General features: G+C 37.4%; 1 protein-coding gene across 1 annotated transcript; it reads right to left on the reverse strand.

The window, feature by feature from the left end:
• Positions 1–3,323: 3,323 nt before the first annotated feature.
• Positions 3,324–9,224, reverse strand: LOC121267487 (receptor-like serine/threonine-protein kinase SD1-8). Its single transcript, XM_041171376.1, has 7 exons — positions 7,764–9,224; positions 4,994–5,164; positions 4,699–4,889; positions 4,404–4,614; positions 4,081–4,318; positions 3,834–3,984; positions 3,324–3,743 (listed from the first exon to the last, which is right to left on the reverse strand). The coding sequence occupies exons 1-7, from the start codon at positions 9,043–9,045 to the stop codon at positions 3,432–3,434; spliced, it is 2,556 nt and encodes an 851-aa protein (XP_041027310.1). The 5' UTR covers positions 9,046–9,224; the 3' UTR covers positions 3,324–3,431.
• Positions 9,225–13,346: the final 4,122 nt, after the last annotated feature.

The raw sequence follows: 13,346 nt of genomic DNA on the forward strand, positions 1-13,346 counted from the left end.
ATTCCATCCTCCCATATGTAAACAACCTTGAAAGCTTAGTGCTGACTAACACTTTATCAAGCCGCGCCCAAATTTTACCACCCTTTAACCTCCCATTGCACCATGAAAAACGCTGACCCAACGAAGGAATGTCTAACAAACCACAAGCTTGAATACAATTATTGAACTCCATAATGGCACAAGAAGACCAAAAACTACCACCAAGCTTTTCATTCACTGCCCGAAAAATATTGAAATCTGCTCCAAGAATCCAATGAGAACTCTCCACTGATAGATTACAAAGATATCTCCAATGAAGACGACGCTACTGTTGGAAACAACTAGCATACACAAAAGTAGCTAGAACACTAGAAGAACCATAAGAAAACCAACCAGATAGAGCTTGATCCATAACCGAAATCAACTCAAAATCAATCCCATCAAGCCAAAACAACCAACTTTACCTCTAGCTTCAATGTTATGAAAAAAATTTGGAAGATGCAACCACCTAGCTCAACGTTTGCATTTATTTACAGAAAGAAAAAGTTCTAATAAATCCACCACCAATGGCTTATGCTTATTCAAAATATGATGCAGCCTAGCCTTCGACGAACAAATACCCTTAATATTTCAAGTAAGAATATTCATCAATTAATAATGTTTATTAGAACGAGTAGTCCTATCAAGGACATGACATCTGTCTTTTTTTTCACATCTGGAAGATGTTTAATTGGGATAGAAATTTCAATGTCTGACTCATAACATTTTATAGCCAATTCTTCCAATTCATCATCAGCTTCCTTATCCAACAAAGAATTTCAAGGCATCTTATCCGATTCAACCATTTCTTCCCTCTCCTCCACTATTCCATCATCATCTCTACATAATTCATACTCCGATGCTTCATCAATATTTTTCATGGAGTTTCTAAGCGACAAAAAAGCCATCATTAAGATCATCAAAATCTACCATGGTCGTTTCCTTTTCGGTATGCTCAAACCAACTTTCATTGGGCTTATTTGACTGCAAAGGAGAGACATCCCGATGCACTGAAGTTTTACCAACCAAACCACTAGCCATCTCAATTGGACCCTCCCACAAAGGCAAAGTAGAATCTTGCTCAAGTGCAAGGTGTAATTCTTGTTTCGAAAACACTTCACCATTCATACTTGCAAAAAGAACCGCCATCGAACACTGAATCTCACCTTCTCGACAATCATGAATTCCAACCAAGATAGCCTCTCGTCTAGATTTACTTTCCTTCACCTTAGCAAGATCATTCTCAATACCAAGATCTTTTTTTTCCCCCAATCACCTTCTAGACCTGCTTTAAAAACCCTTCCCAGCATCCTCCTCCACTACTTTCTCCTTACCTTTCTTCATAGATTTTTCTTTAAGCTCATACTTTGATTCCAAGTGACCTTGTTTCTGCCACCATCCACAAAATGCCAAAATCGATTCATAAACAATTTCTTGATAATGACTTGACTCAAGTCGTGGGGGGCCCAACCAGAAATGATGACGGAGAGGTTTAGACACATCCATTTCTACTCAAATTCTCGCTGCTTTTGGTCTAGTAACACATGTCATGGCATTATCACGCTTCAAAAAAGGCCCAAATCCACCTCCAATACTCGTCAAAATAGAGGAATGAAAATAATTAGGAGGTAATCCTGGCAAAGAGATCGAAACAGGGACCAAAGGAGAATCCTCCTCTTCAATGAAATCAGGAGTCCAATGAAAGATACGAAAAAGAACCCCTTCAATATCCGCATTTCCCCTCGCCATCATAGTCACAAAATCATCCTCATTCGACAATCTAACCAACAAATTATGAGGGTTCTTCAACTGGCCCACCACTGGCATAGAGTGCAGCCCCCCAACGATCTTTAATGAATCCTCTAACATGGTCCAGAGAAGGCCTTTGACGAAGGGATTTTAGCACAACTGAGAGTCGAAAAGGTTCCGCCGATTTATTGATCTCTACCTTAGAGAAAAGGAAAAACATTTCACCGTCATTGAACCGTGGTTCTCTAAATGGGAGATTATCTTTGATAAAGGTTGAGGCTTATTCACCACAATATCCACATAACAATTCCTATAGCAGGCGCAACAACCATCCCAGACCCAAATTCTTCACCGCCTTGTTCTCCCAATACGATCCATCTCCGTCGAAGGCTAGACCTGCCAAGGAACACGATAGGGCAGTGGGATTCACCATGCACGAAACCCTAGGTCGCACTCTAATCCTAAGAGAATCCTAATTCAATCCACGTCAGCACTACCCCATTCCAATAGTTTGCTTATAGTCTAACCACTAAAATCTGCCCAAAATATATTAAGGTGTCATTTAGATAGAGAGTTGAGATGAGATGAGTTGAGATAAAGTTTAAAATTGAATAAAATATAAACAATGTTTAATAACAGTTTAACTATCTAAACAATGTTTCATCTCATTTCATCTCATCTCATTTTATTATTACAACTTTCTCAAATTCTCATACAAAATATAATAAACATTTTAACTTTTTTAATTCTCAAAAAAATAATAATATTAAAAAAATAATATTCTAACAATATTTTATTCAACTTTTAACCTTCATCTCATCTCATCTCATCTCATTTTAGCTCACCATCCAAATGGCATCTAAAACAGCATCCTTGTTTATTAATAGATAGCAAAACTACGATAACTAATATAATAATTGTAAACTACTTTATAAACAAGTCTTTATCTAATAATAACTAAGATAATGAACTAACCGTGTTGGACTTGGTCTTTGATAGCATTATCCTTGACGAATATGAGAGGGTGATTGAATTATTTCTTTTTCTGAGGTAGTAGTTGGGTAAAAGAATTGAACATGATAACTATAATAGACATGATTACATGGTTCTATCTACCATTTGTTTGATTGAGTGTTCTGAGGAAACTAGCACTAGCCAAACACATGATAACTATAAGTTCATGATGTCCCAGAGGTTCATGATTCTGCAGAAACACTCGTAACCTTTTAGTGATCCTCATGCTTTTCTTGTCAACGTTTGAGCGAATTCGAGGATCTTAAGTGGAAGAGAAATATATGAACCATTTCCCTTTTCTATGATGTCTTTCCCACTTGAGGCTTGAAATCTTAATCCTCTTTGTCATTGCATCATGGAAAATTTTTTGAAATTTCAATTTTGGGGGTGACAACGGTCGGTCCTGCAGGGAACATTTGACTAACATGACATGGACATGAAAGTTCTGTTTTTCCTTGCAGATACCGAGACACCACCTCCAAGAGATTGTGACTGAATGTATGTGACCTTCATTTTTCTTTTACAACTTTTGTGGAATGAACTTCAAGAGAAATTGATGTAAGGTGTATTCACCGATATGGATTAACAGGGTTATACCTTACAAGAGGTTCAAAAATATAGAGACATCCTAGATGGAGCCTTAGCTTTGACTACCTAGCTTCTAGCATTGTAACTGTGACATTGTTCACAGTGCATGATTCTTCTTGTTTACTAGACGAAGAAGTAGTTTCAACAGGATTCCTTCCTAGGCAGAAGCCAGGCTGCTTTGGCTGGGGCAATGTCGCAGTTTCACTGCTCAACATCAGCACCACAGATGACATGGTAGGCCTGTCTTCAGCGCGCTCCTGGACACACAGCAGGCCGACCTGTATGCATCTCATCACTTCAGATGGGGCGTATAAATCACCCAAGGATTGATCAATCAGCTCCAAACCATTTCCTCCTCTCCAATGCTTCCATGCCTGCAGCAATGTGATTTTAAATTTTTGGTCAGTGATACAGTTAGGTGAAAGATATGTGATTTACATTGAAGCAATGATCTCTTCACTTACATGTCCAAGAAGGTTTAGTTCATTGTTTGCATGATAAAAGCCTCGGTTCTTTTTTCCACTTATAATCTCCAACACTAGAACTCCAAAGCTAAAAACATCAGATTTCACAGAAAATTGTCCATCCATTGCGTACTCTGGAGACATATAGCCACTGCACAAAATATATATTTATAGGAATGATGAGAATTGTGAAGGAAGTTGGAGTTTGGTCTAAGAAAGGCTAGAGAGATCTTGATATGGTACTCACTATGTTCCAACAACTCTCCTTGTGTTAGCTTCTGTCTGATCCTTGCCAAAAATTCTGGCCATGCCAAAGTCTGATATTTTTGGGTTCATTTCTCCATCTAGTAAAATGTTACTTGCCTTGAGATCCCTATGGATAATTCTAAACCTAGAATCTTGATGAAGATAAAGAAGCCCTCGGGCAGTCCCGCATATGATATTAAATCGCCTTGGCCAATCTAGTAAAGAGCGTTTTGCTTTATCTGGAAACCATTGGGTATTACAAATAGGTAAAACAAAGAGAGCACAAACAAAGGTAAATTCATAGAATGCCAAACAGAGACTTACCGAATAAGACATAATCCAGACTTTTGTTCTCCATGTACTCATAAATGAGCACCTTTTCATCGATCTCAATGCAGCAACCCAGCAATCTAACAAGATTTCTGTGCTGAAGCCTTGCAATCAATCTAACCTCATTTTTGAATTCTTCAATCCCTTGCCCAGAGCTTTTTGAGAGCCTCTTTACCGCTATTTCTTGATCTTCTACCAACCTACCCTGACAATCCCACACAAACTATTGTCAACATTAAATTTTGAGAGCCTTTGTGATTTCAATCCAGGGGAAGGACAAATAAATTACCTTGTAAACAGAGCCAAAACCGCCTTGTCCCAGTTTATTTTCATCAGAAAAATTGTTTGTCGCCATTGCTAAAGTACTAAAATCAAACAATGGCAATTCTAGATCATCTATGTTGCTCTCACCCGAGTACTCCTTCTTACTTGAAATGATAACTTCATTTAACAACAAATCCTGGCTTCTTTCACGAGGACCTGGTTTAGAGAATGTAAGAAGAACATTAAAGAAAAGGTAGTGACTTCATTTCACTCTCATTTTCATTTTGGTCACAAAAATTACAAACTATATATTTCTATACCTTTTCTTCGCTCTGTTTTTTCTTTCCATATCATTTGCAATCCCTTCCTCTTCCACACAAAGAAGACTGTCAATCCTGACAATAAAACAATGCCGACCGTAATGCCTATTACCATGATTATTTCTTTTGTCTTGTCAGAGCCATTTCCAGAGTCTGCACTTCCGCTATAAGCTGAAACAAACAGATTTGTGTGAGTCACAATAAATGTATAAAAAGGCTTCTTATTGTATTTTTATGCGTTCTTCATCACATCATAGCGTTAAAGGGTTTTCACAAGTTTGTATGGAAATGTGCAGATAATTAGCACCGCATTAAGAGAAAGCAATGCATAATTACAACCAGAAAAAACTCACAGTACCATTAAAGCTAGTTGTTTTTTTTAGACAAAACAATGAACAATCATTGTTAACCTGTATTATTCTAGTTGCACCCCACACCATAAGATATGAGAAGGTGGATAACAGTTTTGAAGTACAAGAATCATTCGAAGAGTCAAAGAACTTCATGAAAACAATCCAATAAACAACTCTACACTTAGTACTTGAGGCATCACTTTCAATTGAACAGGCATACATGGTTCAGAATATGATTATTAAAGAGAACAGAAGGCAGAAGCCATGCAAAACGATAAGAATCCCTGAGAAATTGTCCGATCAGGCGACTTTAGAAACACCTTTCAAAAGTAGTAGATACCTAACTCACTGGCAAAAGGGCCATACAGTTTCAAAGACATATCACATCATCGGGTCAAATTCTAATTCTTTCCTTTGACATGGGACAATTACTATGCCCATGAGCCAAAACATTTCCACTCTGGGTCCTGGAAATGACAAGGAAGAAGAAAGCAAAAGGCCAAAAGGACAAACAAACAGTGTGAACAACAAACAAATATAGAGACTTTGATACACAGGACAAACAGTGTAGGGCATTATTGATGTAAGTTAAGATGGTGTGTAGCAGCAGCATGGGCATATTTGGCAATAAAAAATTTCTTAAAAAAAAAAAAAAATTTCAATTTTCTTGGAAACAAAAATCACCCACAATTTCAAACGCTTTTGAGTTTTGCTACAAATCAGCAACCGTTCACATCACACCACACACATGACGTGAAAATTTATTTATTTATTTTTCATAGAGTGTGAGAGTATTTTTTATAAGGTGTGGAGTGTGGGATGTGAATAATGACTGATGATAAGAACTTTTCTTCAACAAAAACACAAAATGGAAACTTTACACCCTCAAACTTCCAAACCCTTGACATATTGTGTCTAAGATCAACTATTTTTCATATACTTTAATGCTCAGAATTGAATGAGAAAATGAGAATACAAAATTTAATTTTTTTTGATAGTTAAATCATGTAATATATTAAATTTAAGGAATTTACTATCTATTAGCTACTATTCACTCTCACACTTCACATCTATAATTTTTTCATAGAGTGTGAGTGCATTTTTTATAAAATATAGAGTGTGGAATAATAAATAATGATTGATGAAAATAATTTTTTTAAAATTTAATAATTTGAAAAATACCGGAGAGGAGTAGTGGGTGCTAAGGGACAGCAACCACCAAAGTCAAAAAGGACGGCCCAAAGAGCGTTAGGATTTGGACATAGTGGGGGCCTAAGTAGTAGTAGTAGTTGTAATCTGTGTAACTTTCTCCGTGGGTCTACCTATCTGCTTTCTTTGTTGTGTCCACCAAAATAGAATTTAAAGAAACACTTTTATCAAACTTTATTTGTATTACCCAACCAATCAAGGGGAAAAGTCAAATTTATCTTCTAATTGGAGGGGGAGACAGCCATTATATGCCATCTATCAAACACACGAACCTTAATCACTGGTAGATACTAGATATCCATAAACAAAGCATGTCTCGAATTTCAAATCGTGTTTGAAATTCAGAAGGAATGATGTTAGATATATTTTTGAATGTATAAGTGCGCGTATACCTTTTAAAAAAGAGCAGAGGCCATTATAAAAAATTAATGTTTTATATAAATTTTAGACTTACTTTTTTAAATAATAATAATAATAATAAAAAAATCCTAAGATTTAGTAATTCAAATTAAATGAATATTAGGACTCCTCGTGCATAACATGCATGTGATGTGACTTTAGCAGAACTGGTGTTGATGATGGGGTGAACGTGAAACATCGCTTTGTGTGACCTGTCCGGTCTAGCTAGACTATAAATTGGATCTAGGGCCCCCAAAATGGTGGGTTTGGTTTCTGATCTAAACGGACGGCTACAAAGCTAGTAGCTTTAAAAGCATCTTGGCTGCAACATAAATACTTGCTATAAATTTTATGCCATCTCTCTCCAGTTGTTATCAATCATAAATTCTACTTTTATTATTGTCCTTTCAAATCTTCCTGCCTTGAATATAAAGGAACTTTTTTTATTAAATATTTAATATTATTTTAAAAAATTTATATGTTTATCACATTATTATAATTTTTTAAAATTATTAAATAAAATATAATAAATAATTTAATTTTTTTAAATTTTAAAAATAATAATAATATTAAAACATAATATTTTAAACTTTCAACTAAAATTAAAAATTCTCATAAAATTCGAAAAATTTGAGGAAAACTTAATTGGTATAATATGGCCATATTGAATAATAATCTAAAAGGTTTAATAGCAGAACAGGTGCAGCATCAAACTCAGTATCAAACGAAATTAAATTGAGGCATAGGACAGAAAATATAACACATAAGAGTAAGAATAAGATTAGGAACAAAGGCAGATACGAACATACCAATTTCTGATGCTGCCAATCGAACGTAGAGATCTTGGCCACTGCCCTCTGTATAGGCTCTCATGTCTACGAGCTCACTGGTCCATGTCACACACCCAATTCCTCCATCGTTGATCCTGTAGTTGGCAAAAGCAGTGCAGGAACAATTCTTGAGGCACATTTCTCCACAATCCTCGATACTCATGGTCTTGTCCACAAAAGCTGTCGTTGTCTCCGGTAGTTTCATGTTCTTCAACTGCAAGAATCGGTCAGTCCGACAACCCAATGTCGTGTTCCTCACACACCCATCAGACCCATCTCTCAGATTCCAGGCCTGCAAGTTCTTGGGAGAAAACCCTTTCATGCATCTGCAGAGAGGCGACGCGTTCGTGTCGCAGATGCCATATGGGCCGCACTCTTTGTAGCTATCGCATTGATCTTTGGGGGCATCCCAATATAAATTCCAATCCTGTCTGCTCTCGATCCACGTATATCGTTCAAGATAACCGGTTGAATTCATAATCAACCGAGAAATTAGAGACGCATTTGTTGTGGAAAATGAGTAAGTTACCTCGTGTTCATCCATGATAAAGCTGAATTTGAGACCGTTCAAAGGCGCCATTTCCGGTACCCCACTGAACCTCATGCCGTTCCAAGGCCCGCTTCGGTACTTTGGTTCTTGGTTGTTGAGCAAGAAAATTTCGGGGAATCCATGGACATCTAACTTGAATGAGTAGTCTCCCCTTGAAGGGTCCTCCGAGGTCTTCCAAGAAGTCAGGTTCCATTCGAAACCAGAGTCGAAGTTCGACCCCAACTTCATATCCGGTAACAGAGTGTCCGTAGGATAATCGAAGCTCTGCCATAGATGCTTTTCGGGGTCGTTTTCGCTCTTTTCTCGGACCACAAGATTTCCTGAATCTAAAAGCTGTACAACTGGATCAACGACTTCCTGGGTTTGCTTGGACGACCAAAGTATGGTCCCAACTTCGTCGACGACGACGATGTTTCCACGGTCACCGATCTTGAAGGTGCCGGAGGATGAGTTTGAAAGTGGGTTGTCTTTGTTTGCAACCCAAACAACTGTTTTAACAGGGATTTTCTTGTACCATATTCCAAGGTACCACTTTGAGTTGCCTGGATCGAAGAATCCCAGCTCAAAAACCTGGCCGGGGGAGACAAGGGTCCGTTCATTTGTGAGTGATTGAGTTGCAGTCAGGGAGCCCAGAGTGAGAGAGATGGCCACTTTGGGGAAGAAAGTGAGGCATAAAATGGTAAAACAATGGAGCTTAGCGATATCTTTCATAGTTCACTCGGAGGGTTCTCTTCTCTCTGAAACTGAAAGCGTTTGATTTTGGGGGGGATTTCGTGTTCTTCTATGTTGTTGAAGCCATCTGGTTTTCTTTGATAGGCAGAGAGGAAAGCGGAGCATGATGACCTCGGCCGTTTATTTTCTTGGTCCTCCTTGTGTCTTCTTTGAATTAGAATTTTCGGAGTATGACGGCGAAAATTAAAAGATTTTTGTCTGTATCATGGGCTCCAAAAATTACTTGGGCTTGCAAATTAATTATGAGGTTTTAGTCCACAGTTCACACTGACTCAGAAAGATTCCAAATTAGAATATTGATTTGACCGTATTTTTATATTTTTATTTTTTTATGAATAACTACGAAGACTGTGGTAAAGCAGCCTGTTTTCTCATCCGGGAAAACTTCAAATTTTGGTAACATCCTCCCATTATACGGATAAAATAAACAACCACGTACCTTTTTTATAGGTAGGATGTTACGTCCCAAATTCAAATGGCTTGAAAAATTATTACCTGTTATTTAAGAACATATTTTCTAACACAATTAAAATAAAATTCTAAAACTTTATTAGTAAAACTCAATCTCAAGTACTCTAAATAACCACATTGAAACTCTACAAAGTTATTACTGCAACAAAATAAGCTAAGGAGTCCAAAATCTCCTAGTAGTCATAACAAACCAAACTAATAACTTCAAAAGTCTTACTAAACCCAAGCCCAAGATATAATTAAATCTAAAAGACATAAGACATCAGAATTCCTTCTTCTAACATCCTCTCTCAGCTTAATCATGCTCACCAATCTAATCCAGGTCCTTAGTTGGACTCTCCACATCATCTGAAAAATATTATGAAGATAGGGGGTGAGTTATCAACAACTCAGTAAGCAGAAATCATATGCTAGCGTGTAAACATGAACATTTACAAAGTAGAGCATGCAGAACAAAATATTTTCCAGAGTTATCATGCAGAACAGAACATATTTTCAAAAGTAACAGAGCGATGGTTTTAAGACAAGTAAAACTCATGGTGCTTTGGCATAACATAAACTGAGTATCATCATCAGATCAAAACAGAACATCAAACAGAGCAGACACCATGTTTCACCCCATGGTAGGGTTGTGCTAACCCCGGTGGCCCAACCAGGCAGAGACAGAGGTGAAATCTTTCCTTTATTCTTCTCGGAGTCCCGAGTGTGCACACAGGAAAGACCACAATAAAACCACTTTGTTTTCAAAGTGGGTGCACTCAGAGACAGAGAAGTTGGTACCAACCCAAACAGAGCAGAGCATAACAGAGCAGAGCAGAGCAAAGCAGAGACAGAGTCAGATACGAAAACCAGTATACCATGCCAAAGGTTTTCAAATGTTATATCAAAATAATACAGAGTATCAAAACAGAATCAGACAGCTTACACACACTGAACACAAAAGCCAGAATATATTTTCAAATAAATGCACAACTTTTCATATTCTCAATATCGCTCATTTTTCAGATTTCAGAAATCACATGACAGAATTTAGCTCATGTCTACACAATGCATGTCAGAACATATTTTTCTCTTTTTCGTACAGATTTCATGAGTATACAAATAAACGACCGAGGTTGGTTTTTGTTTTTTCCCAAGTTTTCATTTCACCACAAAAATATGCAAAGTTTTCAGAAAATCAACCTCAGTCTCAAATAATTCGTGTAAGGCCTAACATAGGAACCCCGCTTACCTGACTCCTGCATCGCATTATCTATGACTTGAATACGGTCTCTATCCGTCTCGTCACCTATTCATAAAAATAATATAAACTAAATATTAAAGTCCAACAACACAAAATTGGTCTTAGACAACTTAATACCCAATTTCTAGACCATAATTCAGTAAGTTTAATCAAACTCAATCAGCCAAATAATAATCCGGACAGCCCACACTTCGGCCCAAAATATTCTATACCAATCTCAATATTGTCCAATACAAGCATCAAAACCAATGTCAACTCAAATTCCAATAACTCACACTTATTCCTACAGTTCGCAGTCCCAAACAATTACTAACAATTTAATCAGGACGACACTACACACTACTCTCTCTCCGTTCACAACACCACAACAAGAAAAAAAATATCTCAACACTTCTAGATGTTAAAAGGCCCCAACAAACCTTTCTAAACATTTCCAAAACATCAAACCAATAATCCAAAAATATATCGTCACTTCCTAAAAATCATCAATATTCACCATGACCAACGTCAAACTCAAAACACCAATATTTAAACCCGAAACAGCTAACAAATTTCATAGCATAAACCAATCTCACACAAACAACTCCATCATCCAATCTAACCGATCCACTTACTCCTCGGACTCAGTCCGACACTACCAATAAATTAACAGTAAATATGAATTAGAGCATAAATACATTTAAATCTCAAAAGTTCTTTGGGAAAAAAATACTTACAATGCTATAATATAATTTTTGAGAGATCACGGAGGTGCTAGAAGCGGCAACGCAGCAACAAAACAGTGCCAAAAGCACTGTGGCCGTGGATCTCTAAAACCCACTTTTAAACGGGTGTAAAGGAAGACCCGAGATTGATAGGGTAGGGCTTAGGGATGTCGGTGAAGCTAGGTGGTTGGCCGTGGGTGGCGGCGCAATAGGCGGTTGAAGTGCAAAAATACCCAAAACGGAAATGTTGATGGTGGGGCTTCACCGGTGACAGATCGGAGGTGGGGTTGGGTCCATTGGGTTGCTAGAAGGTCAAGGATGATGTGGTGAGAAGATGGTGGCTGGGGGTGGCGCGACGGCGGTGCAAGGAGTGCCGCGGCTTGGTGATGCGCGTAGGAGCTAACGGCGGCGCGGTTGGGGCTGAGATTACAGGGGGGTGGTCGCTGGTGGCTGGGAAGGACAGTGGGCCGAGCGGTGTCGCGCACGGCAGCCCGAGGCGGCGGGGCTGGGTGGAAGAAGAAACGGACGGAGAGAGAAAGGGGGAGAGTCGTGCGGCGCGCGGGAGAGGAGAGGAGAAAAAGAAAAGAAAAAGAAGGAGAAGAAAAAAAAAGAAGAAAAAAAAAGAGGAAAGAGAAAATATAGGGAAAGAAATGAGGTCCAATCCTCATATCTTGAGTCATAAAAACGATCCAACGGAAACGATTTTAACACAGCAAGTAAAATAAAATAATTCAAACACAGTGATTAAAATGAAAATAAATAATTAAACCCCACAACAATTTAATTTAATTTGAGAAGAAATTTAAACGCATAAAAATAATTAATTTAGAGAAAGCACTTCAAAAATAATTTTCGTAAACTAAAAATCATAAAAATAACACAACTAAAAATCCAACAATTTTAAAACAAGAGAATAAATTTTAAATTAATAACAAATAATCTTTCAATTAAAAAATACACTAAAATACGGGGTGTTACATTAGATGTAATTTTATAAATTATTTATGCCTAAGGATTCGAACTTTATATTTAGAGGAGTATATGAGCAAGATCATGATTCTTGTCCCATATTATTGTTGTAAAATTTCAGGCCCATGGAAAAAACATCTTTCCCTATGTCTCTCTTTCTTTGGAGGAGTCAGTCCTCTCATCCACTCTTCCTCTTTTTTAATTATTGTACTTGTTAATACATATATTTGCACAACAGGCCAGAAAGGAGGAAAGAATCACCCCAGCCCACGATGAAGATTAGGGTGTCAATATGGTACTTTAGGCATTCATCCATAAAAATAAATAGTAAATAAGCAAATAAAGAGAGATACAGAGACTTACGTGGTTCGACATAAGATCTATGTCCACGGGTTGTTTGGAGGCGAAATCCATTATAATAGGTGATTTTACAATCTTTCATTCCCTCATGTATCTCTCAATACAATAAAGGAATTTAGAATTTCAAGATGTGAAGATGATGCCACCCTTAAGAGAAGATCATTTGGACTTACTGTTCGTGGTGGAGGTCGTATGTAGAGAGGTCGTTGAAAGTCTGTAGATTTGTAGAGATCTTCTCCATTTATAGAGGTCTATTTTCTTATTTGGAGTAATTGTGTCCTACTTGCCTTATGTCCCTTTCACTTTTTTGTATCTGAGTCAACCACTTTTGACTTATCCATTCCTTGTCTTATCTCTTGACTTTATTTCTTCCCTTGCTATTAGTAATATGTTTTCAATGGGCTGGACCCAGTCAATTTTATCCCTTAGAGATGCTCGCAATTTTTAAGGGCTATTTGCTCAATAAGAAGACCTTGAGAATCTTCAAGTCAAACCATGATAGAGATAGTTTAAAAAAACTGTAGAAAATTTAT

Source organism: Juglans microcarpa x Juglans regia, chromosome 5S (genome assembly GCF_004785595.1).
Source record: "Juglans microcarpa x Juglans regia isolate MS1-56 chromosome 5S, Jm3101_v1.0, whole genome shotgun sequence".
Classification (NCBI taxonomy): Eukaryota; Viridiplantae; Streptophyta; class Magnoliopsida; order Fagales; family Juglandaceae; genus Juglans; species Juglans microcarpa x Juglans regia.